Here is a 14,554-nt window from a genome sequence, read left to right as displayed (position 1 = left end):
TGCACCAGGAGCTGGGTGTTCACAAGCACGTAGAACTCTTCAAGTTCTGCTCAAGAACTTCCTGGGGTTGGATGGCTCAACTCCCCCAAGCCTAACTGGTTCTGCGAGCCTCTTCTGATTCTTGTCGTCTCTGTGCAGAGACGGGGACAGACGGTGAGGGGGAGTGGGCTGGGCAGGGAGTCTTCAGTGGTCCAGCATTCCCGTCTACCTACTTCCAATGATGAAACATCTCAGACCGAAGCAGGTCACTAACCCAAGCCTGGTGCAGGATGAACGAAGGGGGTGAGAACCAGTGCCCAGAAGGGGGAGTCCCCGCCTTTCCAGGCAGCTGGTCTCCAGGGAACGTGAGGGGCACCGTCCACGCCTACCTGTGGACTGTATATGACTTCCCTGGGATCGAACTACACCTACTTCCCTTTGAAGTGTGAACAGCTCTGTGGAGGCTCCAGGCCCAAGGCTTATAAAAGGAGCCAGTTCTCTCCCTTATCACACTCTATGCTTCCCGTTTGAAACCCTGAGCACAATTATGTATCCTTTAGGCTAGAAAATTTATGACACTAAATAGTCTATAAATGTGAAAAACTGGTGATGGGCACTCAGAACTTGGAGTCTGACCTGTGGGCCTGTCAAATAAAGTTTGGAGTTCTCCTCCTCTCTGGGTGCTGTCTGCCGCTTCTCCAAAAGTCTGCTTCCTGCAACAAGACGGCTGTCACTATTTAAAACAGGCTGTTATGATGGGACAACTGAGAGTGACAAGGTCTTGGAAGGACAGAATGGGTTGTATGGCAGCTACGGGGACCACGTGCCATGTTTAGCTCCAAGCTTCCTGTAGGGAAGGAAGCAGTCCACACCTCTCTAACCGGGCGGGCCGCTCTCATCCCACCTAGTGGCTAACCGCTCACGGGCAGCACTGGCTGGAACTTGCCGTGTCCTGTGGGGGGAACTTCGGTAGCGCTGCCCAGGCAGATGCAGGAGCACAGCGCTGTCACTCTCCTGGCCTCCTCTGTCCTCCTGGCAACAGTCTTTGGTATGAAAAGAATCCGCCTCACCCCAAGGGCATAATGAATTAGGGTCCTATCCTCCTTCCTCCAGAGAGACCCTAGACTTGGGTGTATGTTTGAGACTGCAGAAGCATGAGACACTTATCCTTGGCTGCAGTGTGGGGACAGTGGACTGTGCTTCAGGCCACAGGCTGGCTTCCCGGCTGCCTACTGCAGCAGGATTGTCTCTGGCATGCAGCCCAGTGCCTCAGGTGGCACTCACCTGCTTTCTTTCTAGGCAAGGAGAGTGGAGAGCTGAAGGCCTCCCGGCCTCCACCTGAACACTGAAGCAGAGGGTGCCTGCCTTCCTTGGGGTGGCCCCTTTGCAGTGTCCCCCTCACCGTGGCAGAAGAGGCACTCCCTTGCCCATGTTGCAGTTGTAAAGCCGAGACCCAGGGAGGGTGGCCTTCTGGAGGTTTTGGTGGCTCAGTGTCTGGACAGTGTTCCTTGGATTAGTGACTGAGACAGGATACCCTGTACCAGCAAGGGTGGTGTTGGTGCCACAGAAGTGGCTGGAGCCCTAGGCCTGGGTTGTGCTTCTGACTCCTGGGTAAGCTTGGGTCAGTCAATCCCCTTCTCTGGGCCTCAGTTTATCCCTCTGTGAAATGGAGCGGTAGGTGATGCCTATGTCTGCTTTCAGCCAGCATGGTCTAGGTGGCTGTGTCCCTCCACACTCCCTGGCCTTGCAGAGAGCAGCAACGTGACCTCCGCTCATCCTGTGTCTTACAGAAGAGGCCTTAGTGGGCAAAGATCTCCTTGGGCGCTTCGCAGATCTGATCCGCAGCGGCATGTTCCAGCTTCATCTGGACTCCAAGGTGTTCCCAGCAGACCCCTCCATCCGCTTCCTCCAGGGGGACAACTTGGGCACCTCTCCCAGGACATGGTTTGGGTGCTTGGAAGGATTCTCCCGAGTCTCGGCCACCAGCAAGGCCCGTGAGGATCCGCTGGGGTGTGGTAGGTCCCCTGTCTCCCTGGAGTGCTGTGGGAAGCTTCAGGGGGAAGGGCTGCTGGGGAGCTGAGGAGCTGGAGTTGGGGACCACTGGTTTGTTTAGTCGGTGAACATTTCCAGCCATCCACTGTCATGGCTACACCGTCAAGGAAGAAGCCCACGTGTGAACTTACGCTTCCTCTCGTTCTCAGGCAGCGTGGGCCCTGGGTCCGCACTGCCTGCCTGTGTGAAGGAGGCTGCTGTCCACCCTGTATCCTGGGCGCACACTTCTCAGCCTGGTTACGGCTACGTCACTCACCTCAGTCCTCAAATGGCCACACGCCGGGCTACACGCTTGTGATGCAGGGAGGTGATTTCTGGTGGAGATTTACTCGGGTTGTATCTTTGAAGGCCATTTTCATGGAAATACAGCTGCAAGTTCCATGATTGAAAGCTGTACTAGCTCCCAGTGACTCCCCAAACAAATCCCCGCAGCCCGGGGTTTAACACAGGCACCTCACGATCTTGAGTTTGGTGGTGGAATCCGGTGTGAGCTCTGCTGGCTGGAAGCGAGGGCTGCCCTGGGCCTCCTCCGGGTTCTCGAGGTTGGCCACATCTCTTGGCTGCTGGTTTCCTTCCTTCGTTGTCAAAGGCAGGAGTGTCACTGCTCTCCTGCTTTTGTCCCTAATCACATCTCCTTACAACTGAGGAACTTCCAATCATACACAGGCCACTCTGGATTAGGAGGTCAGTCAGTCGTCGACCTTCATTCCGTCTGCAACCTTAATTCCCCTTTGCCACATGGCCTAGTGCGTTCATAGGTCCTGGGAATTGGGACGTGGACATCTTTGGGGACCACTGTTCTCTCTACTGCAAAAGCCTGAAGGTTTCATGAGAGGAGCCCTCCTCCCCATGGAGTGAGATGGAGACACATTTTTATTGAGCTGAAAAGAGAGATGTTCTCAGTTATTTTTTTCCACTGTTTATTTTGGTTGTAACACAAAAGCTACATGGCTTTGAAATCTAGGCCAAATTTCAAACCCACGCTGGATTTGAGATGCCACTAAATCTTAGCACAGAGAACAGAAACACAGCCACTTCCCACGAACAGTTGTGAAGGATTTTTCAATTTGCAAAGTGACTGTGAAATATTTAACTCTAACAGTAGCCCTTGGTGGCAGGTCATTTTCCCTCAAACAGACAAAGAGGCTGGGCCTTGGATTAAATTAGATAGTGCACCTTTAGTGCCTGAAGCAGGCTGACTCACAGGAGGAACTCAAGGTCGCCTGACTGAGGACCGGTGGACAAGGAACCCCAGGTCCTCCAGGACCAGAGCCCTCCTCCCATGGGAAGTGATGTGGACCATCTTTCCACCTCACCAGAGTTGCCCAAACAGCAGGGCAAGAAGTAGGAGCAGGAGTCCATGGTGCCACCTGCCAGGGTGGGTGAAATGAGAAAGTCAGGGAAAGTCACACAGGGACACCTGCAGCCATGTTGGCGGACTTTAATATGAAGACTCCTGGGTTCCACTGCCAGACCTGGAGCCTGTGTGTGTGTGTGTGTGTGTGTGTGTGTGTGTGTGTATAAAATAATGGGGCTGATCAGAAATCCCATCTCAAGATATCATCTAGGGAACTCGATTAACAGTGATTACTTCCTGTCAACTGGGAGATGGGAGATCAACTAGGATGGCTTTGCATGAGGGCTGAAGCCGGTGTGCATCACTGCAGGGGCTGGGAAGCCGCTGGTGTCAGCTGGCAAGGGCTGCAGAGAGCCCTCGTGGGGCTGCAGGCTGGGGCCAGGAAGGACCCAGTGAAGGGTTTTGTTGGGAGATGATTGCTCTACAGTAGGAGTCACAACGTTTTCTGTAAAGGGCCAGATGGCAAATATTTTTGCTGTGTGGCCCGTACCCTTTCTTGATGGCTCAGCTTAGTCACCACAGGGAGAAAATGGGAGTGGGTTCCTAAAATCCTGGGCTTACCAAAGCAGAAGGTGAGCTGACTTCCCTTGCCGGCTGTGGTCTGACGGAGTCTGCTCAGGAGAGACCTACCGCCTGCTTTTCAACTGCTGTGATCTTGCACTGACTCTTAGACCTGTCAATCATGCCTTTATCCCTCCCACACTCCAAACAGAAAGGTCGAGAGTGGGACTCAAAAAAGCCTGTGTTTTCTCCAGTATCAGTTATGATATCTAGTGCCCCTTGGTGGGCTTCTGGTACGTTAGGCCTTCCTGGCTTTTCTCTGTCCAGAGAGTGGGGCGTGATTAATCCCGGAGAACAGTGGTGAGCAGTGATGGGCACAGTTGGGAAACTGCTCTTCCAAGTCAGATGGACCTGGCCTGGAGTCCTGGTGCCAGCCCCCTCTGCTTGTGGGATCCAGGGAGCATCACCGATCCTCTCTGGGATAAGAATACCGACATCATGGGTCAGGGGTTTGAGCAGGAGATGACACAGAGCAGAGCACACCTCTTGGCCCATAACCAGCTCTCTGTGAGAGGAACGTCGGCAATGGGCAGCTTGGAGGCTCAAGCTCGGCTCCCTCCGCCTCCAGTTTTTGTGCTGTTCTCTGCCTCACACATCTCCCTTCTCCATGAGGATTAGCTGGAAGTCCTGCTTCAGATCCTCCTGTCTGTCTTAATTGGTTCTTTTCCTTCTCAAGCAGGTGTGGAGCACAGCTGTGAAGTGACAAGGCAGAGCATTGTTCTCTGGAGTTTAAGCAGGGTTTCTGGGTGTCATATCAGGGAGTCACCTCGATGGCCCTCTGCAAGGCCAGTGACACAGGGGCCAGAGGGAAGACCCCTGCCACATGACCTGTGTAGAACACCAGGACCTGGGTGCTGTTGTGGGTGGGGCCCTGCTTACAGCTCCCCAGGACTCAGTCTTGTGCACCTTTTGCCTTGAGGCCAGCTCGGGGGCTTCCCTGGGACTTACCTGCTGGCAGCCTGAATTAAAGAGGGTCACGGGGGATCTGTGGAGAGTTCCCATTTCCATTCTGTATGACATTGACTTTCACTGAGTCACTGTAAATTCTTATAATAGAACTAGTTTCCTATGGATAAATTTCCCTTCCTTCCTTCCTCCCTCCCTTTCTTCCTTCCTTCCTTCCTTGCTACATTCCTTCCATCCATCCCTCCATCTATCTAAGCTTCAAAACTGTAACTATGTGCCCAACACCATGTTACTTGCTCCAGAAAGCATAAGACTTTCACTTGAGGAGTGTCGTACGACGGGGCCTGAGCATCCTGTGGGGACAGCCAGGGAGCCTTGCTGGGTGCAGATGCTGGATGAGGTCTTGTAAGAGGAGGAGGAACTGCTACTCTGACAAGAGCAGATGAAGGTGGCTTGTGTGCATACCTGTGCAGGGGATGCCAAGTGACGAAGAACATTCCAGAAGTGGAGATAGTGCAAAAGCAGGGGCTGTGAAGCAGTGTGACTTTATGGAGACCAAGCACATGGTTCAGACAAATGGGCCTTGTGGGGAAAGGGGCAGGGGGGTGGTACGGAGAGAGATAGGCAGGGGTCAGGGCAGAAGAGACCTTGGGCTCAGGGAGGGGCTCAGACTGCGTGAGGCTCCATGGAAGAGTTTTACACTGGAGAGTGACAGACTGGGCGTGGCTGGAGTGGACTTTTTAAGGGATGAAGGACCACGATGCTTCCTCACAGATATTTTTCTTCTGCAGAAACATGGCTGTCACTATGGGGGACTGTGAGGAAGGTTGACGGGAAGTATAGCACGACCCTGAAGCCTTGCCAACTCTTCTACTCCCATAGGCTGGACGCTCTTCCTGTGCCAAGGAGGAGGCCCAGGCCACGGCCTTTCTGATAATCTTGACAGAGGGGTTGGTGGTAGCTGAGCGCCCAGGCGCTGCAGTGGACTGCCGGCCTCCAGAGGAGCCACCTGCCAAGAAGGGGTGGTCACTATCAGCCCCTGACTCCTCTGACTTACAAGAGTGCCCTTTGGGTAGAAAAGTCTCGAGACATCAGGGATGGAGAGAAGCTTTGAGAGGAAAGAGCAGACATGCTGCTTGAGCAGAGGAAGCTCCACACACCTGGCCTCAGAGCTAAAGGTGGCTCCCAGCTCTTTGGCACCTCCTCGTGCCCTGGACTGGAGGCAGAGCCGCTCAGGTTGGCCAGGAAGTTCCTGTTTCCTTTAGCAAAGAATCTGTAGGCACTTCCTTGAGAGAGGAGCCACAATTCTGAAGGGCTGAGATGATTTCAACAACCTGACTCATAGAAGGAATGAAACTCTGCTCTCCGAGGGAGGATGTTAATTGCTTGGGGCAGACCAGAAAATACTACTCAGTTTCCAAGATGTGACTTGAGTTTCTGAATTACTCACAAATGCCAGAAATACACCCAGACAGAGAGAGCCATCACTAAGTAGACGAGGGCTCTGTCTCAGCACGTCCCACCCCGTCACCACCAGGAGGTGGTTGAATTGGTACATGGAATGGTGGCTTTGAGATGAAGGAATGGGGTTCAGATTGCACCTCTAACCACCTCCCTGCCTGGTCAACCTTGACCTTGAACCTCAGTTTTCTGGAGTATTGCCTGGGGTGATGCCTTCCTCGTGAGGGTGGGAGATAACATTAGCATCTGGCACTGCACTTGGCACAATGTATAATTTTACTGCCCCGCTGCACTTTCCAGAAGGGCACACTAGGAAGTCATGCCCAGGCTTGACTTCTAGCCGGTGCCATGGGGATACGATAGCCCCTCTCTGGAGTGGTGTTAACGCACTTAAAGTTCTGCAGTGTCGGGCACAGGGTAGGCACCCCAAGAGGGGTCAACACGAGCTCCCACCTTTAACTGCATAAAATCTCACTTCTGGAAATATTTGACAAACTTTTGGGAACACAACACTGAACCAGGAAAGAAAGCACAAAGCTCCTCCTTCCAGGGCCCTTCCCTGAGCCACCAGATTCAGCGTGGCCAAGTTCCTGCACTGTACCAAGAGCGGAGCTTCTTAGATTCTAAGGCAGAACCCTTGTGAGAGAAGCATCCTCTGGTCGGTCTCCTGCTTTCCCAGCCTCTGTCACATTAGAGAAGGGAAATTGGGAGGGTTGGGAGGGTTAGAGCCAGGGACCGGGGTGGGGTCAGGAAGTCCTGAGATTCTGCAGACTAGCAGTGAGCATGGGGAAGGAAAGGGAAAGGAGGGGAGAGAGGTGGTGGTGGACTGTCCCTCTGGGGCTAGGCTTGGCACTCTGGAATCACCCAGAACCTCTGACAGCGAGGATCTCCTTCAATGGTGTCCCCTAGGTGGCCATTAGCCTCGCCTTTGTCCCAGGCATGAGCAGCTCTGCTAATGACTGACAACAGGGACAGAGGCCACGAGTCACGTAGATGGTACATCATGTAGGAGTTGCCCCACATAGAGAGGGTGCCCTGTGTGGACAAGTAGGTGTTGAAGGACTTCCTCAAATGTAAAAATAATTGTCACTTACTGAGCACACGTAGGAGTCTGGCAGTACTGCTGCGCTCTCCCAGATAGTATTAGCCATCCCACGTCATGGAAGAGAAGGTGGACCCTCAGAAGCCCAGGCATCCAGGCGTGGGGCAGCAGGGCTCCACCCATCTGCCTGCTCCCACTGCCCTCCCCCGGGCCCTGCACACTGGCAGGCTCCCTGGCAGCCTTGGGTGGGCCCCATCATTCAGCTTGCTCTCTGGCTTCACCTCAGCCTCCTTCCTTCCCTTCATAGCTGGGTCCGGCTCAGTAGCCAACTTTGACCTTTCATTTTCATCCCTTGAATAGTCCAAACTCGCCTTGTCTTCGGGGTTTTTGCGCCTGCTCTTCTGCCTGCGATTCTAGCCTCCTAGGTCTCTTCCTGGGCTCCTCTCGTCATTCAGGTCTCCCGTGCCCCCTCGATGGGGTCCGCCCTCACCGACATGGCTCCTCCCTGCTTCACTCCTCCCAAACCTGCTGTCCTTGTCTGATTCCTGCATGGCTGGCGAGTGCCCAACCCTGGAGAGCAGCACCTGACCACAGGCTGCCCACTTATGCCTGGGCCTCGGAGCCTGGCGCACGGTTCGCAGAGGACATTCCCTGAGCAGATGAGTTCACGGGCTGATTTCAGGCTTCCCCATGGCTGAACCCCATGCGTCCTGGGTTCTGACTGTCAAGCAGGTGCCTTGTTCTTGACATCACCGCTCTGTTTGTGTTCCCAGTGAAGTGTCCTGAAGGAAGCTATTCTCGGGACGAGCAGTGCATTCCGTGTCCTGTTGGCTTCTACCAAGAAAGGGCGGGCAGCTCAGCCTGTGTCCCTTGTCCTGTGGGCAGAACGACCATGGCCCCTGGAGCCTTCAGCCAGACGCACTGTGAGTCCTGGGGCTGCTCTGGGGAGAAGCTGCCCAGTGCAGCAGAGTAATGCAGAGTTGCTCAGCCTCGGTGCTGTGGGCACTCAGGGCGGGGAGTTCTTCATTGTGGGACCGTCCTGCACATGACTGTTCAGCAGCATTGCTAGATGGCAGCAGCACCTTTCCCCAAGACGTGACAACCAAACCTGACTCTGGCCACTGCCAAGTAACTCCTGGATGGGCGGGTGGGCAGAATCACCCACCACTGAGAAGCACTGAGTACACGGCGTGATATTAAAGGGCCACCTTTGCATGCCTGTCCCCTGCCAGGCTTCAGGCCACATAACCTGTGCTGTCCCATTCAATCCTAGTATCCCTTCTTCCAGGGAAACAGGATTAGCTCAACTTTTACAGAGGAGAGAAGTGAAGTCATGGAGCCAGATTGGGGCAGCTCCTGCAGCTCACCTTGGCTCTTGGCTCTGATGGTGGGGCTTCTGGTTCTGTCCGTCAACCTCATGAGATCGAGAATGGAAGACACTTTCCACCCACACTTGAGACCTCCGTGCCATGAATATTCCTTCTCCTCTGTATTTGCCAGGACTGGAGGTGCCTGTGGCCTTCTGGTACCTCGTGTGATTTCCCCTGGCTGCCTCCTGCTAGGGAGGATCGCCTGGGGATTGCTGTTTTCCTAGCAAGGACCCCTAACTTGCTTTGTGTACATATTTTCACATTAGTCTGAAATTCTACCTCGAACATTTCTAAAATGAAATTTGAACAAGAGACATACCAGTTTTGCTTATGATGAATGATTTCTAGAACTTTAACAATAAGTGGCCCATGGAGGGGAGCAGTACTAATAAGACAGTAATTCAGAGAAAGTAAAAATAGGAAGAATTTTGTAGGTGGGAGTCTGCCATTCCTCCAGAGAAGAAAGTTCCCTGGTGACTGTCCCAGGCAGCTGGGTGTCACTCTTTGTGAACACACTGACTCTGGTACCTGTGGTTTGAGATACCTTGGCGTGCTGTCAGTGTGCCCCAGGAGCACTTTCTTACGAGGGGGTCACTGTCATGGGCTGATTCTTGCTGATGGAGAGGACGGGGCAGAAATGGGAAGCAGAGGAGGGGACTGAGTCTTGCACAAGTTAGACCTGGTTCTGTCACTGCTCCCTCCTCCTGTTGGCACTGTGACCCAGGCTGAGTCACCTTCCTTCTCTGAATGTCACCCCATCATCTAGGACATGGGGCCAGGCTGCTGTTATATTCCCCAGAGACTGTGTGGCTTCAACAGCAAGGACTTACTCCTCCAGTTGTAGTCTGGAGCTGGAGGTCGAGCCAGCTTGTCGGGGGGCTCTCTGTCTGTCCTGTCCTGCTGCGGCCCTTGCAGGGAGTGTGTGCACAGAGGGAAGGAGAGCTCTCCCATCTTCCTCTGTTTGTGAGGACACCAATTACACCACGGGGGCTGCAGCCCAGGGTCCTCATCTATACCTGATTACCTCCAAATACCAACACAGAGGATGAGGAATCTTGAGGGACACAATGTTTAGTCCCCAGCAAAGCAGAATCAAAGAGTTGAATGAGAATAATCAGAGTTCCACACCTGTTTTAGCGTGGGCTTTGATCACGTTTCTGTGAGGGCCATGGGGGTCAGGACCACTCTCTGGCATCTTCCTTGAGTGCAGAGGGGACATAAGTGGACTGTTATCCAGGGTCAAGCTTGGCGCCTGTGCTCAGGTTCTGTGTAGCTAAGCCCTTCTCCACGGCTCTTCACCTCTGTCCTGCCTGCCTGTTGAGTGACCTGCCTGCGATGGGCTGGGGTCTGCTGAGCTTCGGAGGATGCTCAGCAATTACAGACTGCTGGCTTCTTTTTGGTTAGGACAGCTTCTAGAATTCCACATCCTCTGGACAGCTGGGTCTGCACTGAGTCTCACTTCCTCCCACGTCTCCTGCTCAGCAGGCCCGTTGGACCACGTTTGAGGTTCTGTTGATAACCATGAAGTTCCTTATTTGTGTAGTGATGTATTAACTCACATTTAGCATGTAAGGCATGCAAAGTGTTCTATTTAAAAAACTTTTGTGATAGCCCCTCCTCTAAAAAGACATTATCGATCAAGGCTTCATATTATAATTAATAGTCTCAAGATGTAAAAGCTCAGATAGTATCAAGTCTCAGAATGCCATGAGAAATGACTTTTCTCTTACTTTCCAACCACGGGGAAACAAGTCAAGGAATTCTCTTTTTATATAATTCATCACAAATTTCCTGAGCACCTGCTGTTTGTCAGTCATATACTGGGTAAATGTAGCAGATAAAATCCAGGTTCTGAGGGAGCACGGATTCTGATAGGGAGAGGAAGCGTGTGAGCAGATGAGGGTCCCAGTGTGGTTTTCAGTGTGGACACTGTCCTGCAGCTTGCTGGGTCTCAGTTGGTGGGTAGGATGAACTAGGTGACCAACTGGAGAAAAGACTTCTGGAGAAGTCTGCTTGGAGACGGTAGCTTGAGCACAGAGATTGAGGTGTTCTTCCATGGATTTGAGCAGATGTGTTGGTTTGGGGGGAGCTTGTATCATGTGTCAGATGCTGAGCAAAGCACCGGGGGACAGGTGTGAGCAAAAGCAGATCCAGTCCCAGCTCGCTGAGCCTCTATCAAATGGGAGGCTGGAAGGCACCAGACATTCCTTTACGGAGAAATGCAGTGATAAGCATGCTCTGCCGTGAAGCAGAGGAGAAGGTTCCTGTGAAAACGTGTCACAGTTGGAGCAGACCCATCTGGGGCTCTGGAGGGGTCTCGGTCTATTTGGGCTCCTATAACAAGACGTCATAGACCTGGTGGTTTATAGACAATAAGACTTTGTTTCTCACAGACCCAGAGACTGGAAGTCGAAGAGGAAGATCGATTCAGTGTCTGATGAAGGTTTCATAGTGTCTTCTCTTAGTGCTCTCACAGGCAGAAGGGACAAACAAGCTCCCTTGGGCCTCTTACATAAGGGCACTAATCCCCTTCATGAGGACTCACCCTCGTGACCTAGTCATCTCTCCAAGGCCCACTTCCTAATACCGTCACACTGGAGTTAGAGTTCAACATTCACACACACTTAGATCCTAGCAAGAAGCCTTCCCTAAGGAAATGAGGATTGAAGTGTGTTCACCTAGTTTTTGTTACTATAATGAAATACCTGAGGTAGGCTAACTTTATAAAGAAAAGTGGTTTATTTTGGCTCATGATTGTAGACATGCAAAGAGTTGGGGCTGCATCTGATGGTGGCCTTTCTTGCTGAGTCCCAGGGTAATGCATTGCCTCACGGGGCATGAGACAGGTTGCTTGTGTGTCTGTGTCTCTTCTGCTTTCTCTCCCTCCCCTTGCGAAGCCACCAGGATTCCAGCAGTGGCCTGACCATAATGACCTTATTCAATCCCATTCACTCCCGAGGCCCTACCTCTGAATGCCACGGTGCGATTCAGATTCCCTCTCGATTCCTCACCATGGGGATTAAATACCAATCTGGGTTTGGGGAGACCAAGCATATTGAAGCCACAGCAGGAAGTGGGAGCCGTGAGCAGTGAGGGCCTCCATGGTGAAGAGACAGCAGGGCCCGTGCTCAAGGCCTGGGCCTGAGCAAGGAGGGGGAGGTGGGTGTAGCCAGGACACGGAGGGGCAGACAGAAGGTGGGGTGTGCGCCTGGCTCCGGATGGGGGACCCGTGGATCTGAAGAGGGGACCTGGTGAGGGTGGGGACCCTGGACAGCCTGAAGCCTGAATGCCCGAGTCAAACACGTGCCTTGGTCGTCTGGTCAGTGCTTGGGGCTGGGACCTGGGAGGAGAGGGCCCAGCCACCCGTCACTGACTGCTGTGCCCACCGCTCCTTCCAGGCGTCACCGACTGTCAGAGGAATGAGGCGGACCTGCAGTGTGACCAGGATGGCCAGTACCGAGCCAGCCAGAAGGACAGGGGCAGCGGGAAGGCCTTCTGCGTGGACAGCGAGGGCCAGAGGCTGCCGTGGTCAGAGACAGAGGCCCCACTGTCGGACTCCCAGTGTCTGGGTATGAGGCTGGGGAAGGGCCCGGGGGGCACTAAGGAAGGGGGAGAAGCAGGAGATGCGTTTGTCTGACTTTCTATTTTGAAAAATTTTAGTGTGCATAGTAGTTGGAAGAATAGTAAAATGAACAAATGCCCTTCACCTAGATCCAAAAATTAATAATTTGGTCTCTTTCTCCTTTTGAATCACTTGAAAATGAGTTTTGGCATCCTGAGACCTCGCCCAAACCCGTCAGCCTGCACGCCGCTGGATTCTGATAAAGAGCCCTTGGCCGAGGCACTCTATCTTGTAGGCAGTCCCGCCTCCCTACACTTCTCCCTCAGTCAGATTTTGTGGAAAGTGTGGGCCAGTCCTTAAAAATAACCTCCTTGCTGGTTGACCCAGAGCAAGTTGTTCAACCTCTCTGATCCTCAGTGTCCCGTTGGTCCTGTATCTGTCTCCTGAGACATTGTGAGGGTCGGTATCATCCTATAATGTCAATGAATACTCCTTGAACACTACAGTGAGCCAGGTAGAGTTCCTCCATGAGATAAAGGTAGAAAGGTCCTACGTGAATCACGGAATGTCCCACCTACAAGGCGTGATGGGTCTGCACAGCAGGAGGGAGAGGCGTGGCCACTGGGTCAGAAGTTTAACCCCAGCGAACCCTCTGCAGCCCGTGTGGTCTCGGGCAACCTCCTGCCCTGGATGGTGTCCTCGTGTGTGCAGTGGGGACATGAGGACCCGCTGTGCAGGAGTGCTGAGTGGGACAGGAGGCCCATCAGAGCTGAGGTCAGGGGGCGCAGGGCAGGGCTGCCTGTTTCCCCTGCTTGACGAGGAGGTGCTGGGACAGCCTGCAGGTCCTGTGCCGGCCTTCCGATCTGTGGGACTCAGGCCCCTCCCAGAGCCGCCTCCCTCTGCTGAGGCCCTGCCGCTCGGCTTCCCTTGTGGCAGGCAAGCCAGAGTGGCCTGCCCCTCCATCCCCGCGTGAGGGGAGGGACTGCAGGGTGGGCCTCCTGCGGCCAGGCTCCTGGGCTTATCACACTTACCCTCTTGGTAATTCTGAGGGTAGAGAGCGTCATCACCAGTATTTCGGCCAAGGAGTCTGAGGCAGAGGGGGGTGAAGTGCTTGTCCCCATCCCGTCGCTCAGCTGCGACTTCTCCAGGAGGCACTGGTGTGTCTGACTCGGAGCCCTGTGTCTCCCTGTGCCAACCTGCCTTCCACCAGGTGGATCCACTTCCTCGTTCAACACACACGTGCACATGCATGCTCACACCCGTGCACTCTCCCACACACACATACACACTTGCGCGTGCAGAGCCTTCCTGACCTCTAGGGATGCTGGTACAGCTAGTGACAAAATATCAGAGAAAATTCAAGGGAGAAAGGATCACTTTCTAAGGTCAGGGGAATCACTCCCCGTTTAACCAAAGAGCCAACAAATCATAAGGAATATTTTTTCCTGCACGTCACTGGATGAATTGAAGGTACGACAAGCCTTATTGAGGATTCTCTCAGCATCTGTCCCCTGGAGCAGGGCGACACCCATCCCGGTTGGGCCGAGGATGCTCTAAGAGCACCTGGGCGGCCGCACAGATGGAGCAGGTGTCCCTGCCTGCCTGGCCTGGCGCTTGCTGGCCCTGCTGGGACTGTTGCCCCACGCTGCATCCTCCTTGTGGGTGACAATCCTTAGAGCTGAGCCAGTGCGTACGGTGCCCAGGGCTTGCTCTGCCGGCGTTCAGGCCAGCAAGGGTGGTTTCAGCACCAGCAGAGTGTCCCTGAGCCACAGCTGCGCTGCCACCGCTGAGAGGAGGTCTCCTGGGGTGCCGCTCCAGAGCAGCCTGGCTCGTCTTTGGCGTCTTATGCAAAGCTCTGAGCTCAGCTTCCCTTCTGGGGGTTTCTGTTCCCCAGCTGGCCCTACCCCTGCCAGCCTGTCTCTTCTCAGAGTCCCTCACTCCCCTGAGAGGAACATTTAGGGGGGAGTGGCACTGTCACATTTGACGCTTTGTCCTTCAAGAAATTTAGAGGACTTAACAGCTGGCTCTCTGCCTCCACCCTGCTGCCGCCCTCTGTCCAGGCTCCACTGTCACCTACACGCATCACTGCCGCCCCTGGTCCAGGCCAATCATTTCTCTCTGGTGCTTCCTGCATGGCATTTCAGCAGTTCACTCACGCAGGGTCCCTCAAAGTTCTGTGTCACGCTCGGGATGAGGTAAACATGCTGTGAAACACGCAGGATGCAGCCCTTCCCTGGGCTCCGGCCTCGCTAGGCTGGGTATGT

General features: G+C 53.8%; 1 protein-coding gene across 1 annotated transcript in view; it reads left to right on the top strand.

Moving 5' to 3' along the window:
* The window catches only part of Tg (thyroglobulin), a 222,849-nt gene that overhangs the window by 40,223 nt on the left and 168,072 nt on the right, over positions 1–14,554 (top strand). Inside the window, 3 exon segments of the mRNA XM_047522972.1 lie at positions 1,773–1,994; positions 8,132–8,281; positions 12,127–12,297. Coding sequence (XP_047378928.1) covers positions 1,773–1,994; positions 8,132–8,281; positions 12,127–12,297 — 543 coding nt within the window.

Source organism: Sciurus carolinensis, chromosome 1 (genome assembly GCF_902686445.1).
Source record: "Sciurus carolinensis chromosome 1, mSciCar1.2, whole genome shotgun sequence".
NCBI classification, from domain to species: Eukaryota; Metazoa; Chordata; class Mammalia; order Rodentia; family Sciuridae; genus Sciurus; species Sciurus carolinensis.
The sequence above is the reverse complement of the archived record's forward strand: the minus strand, read 5'-3'. Positions and strand labels throughout refer to the sequence as shown.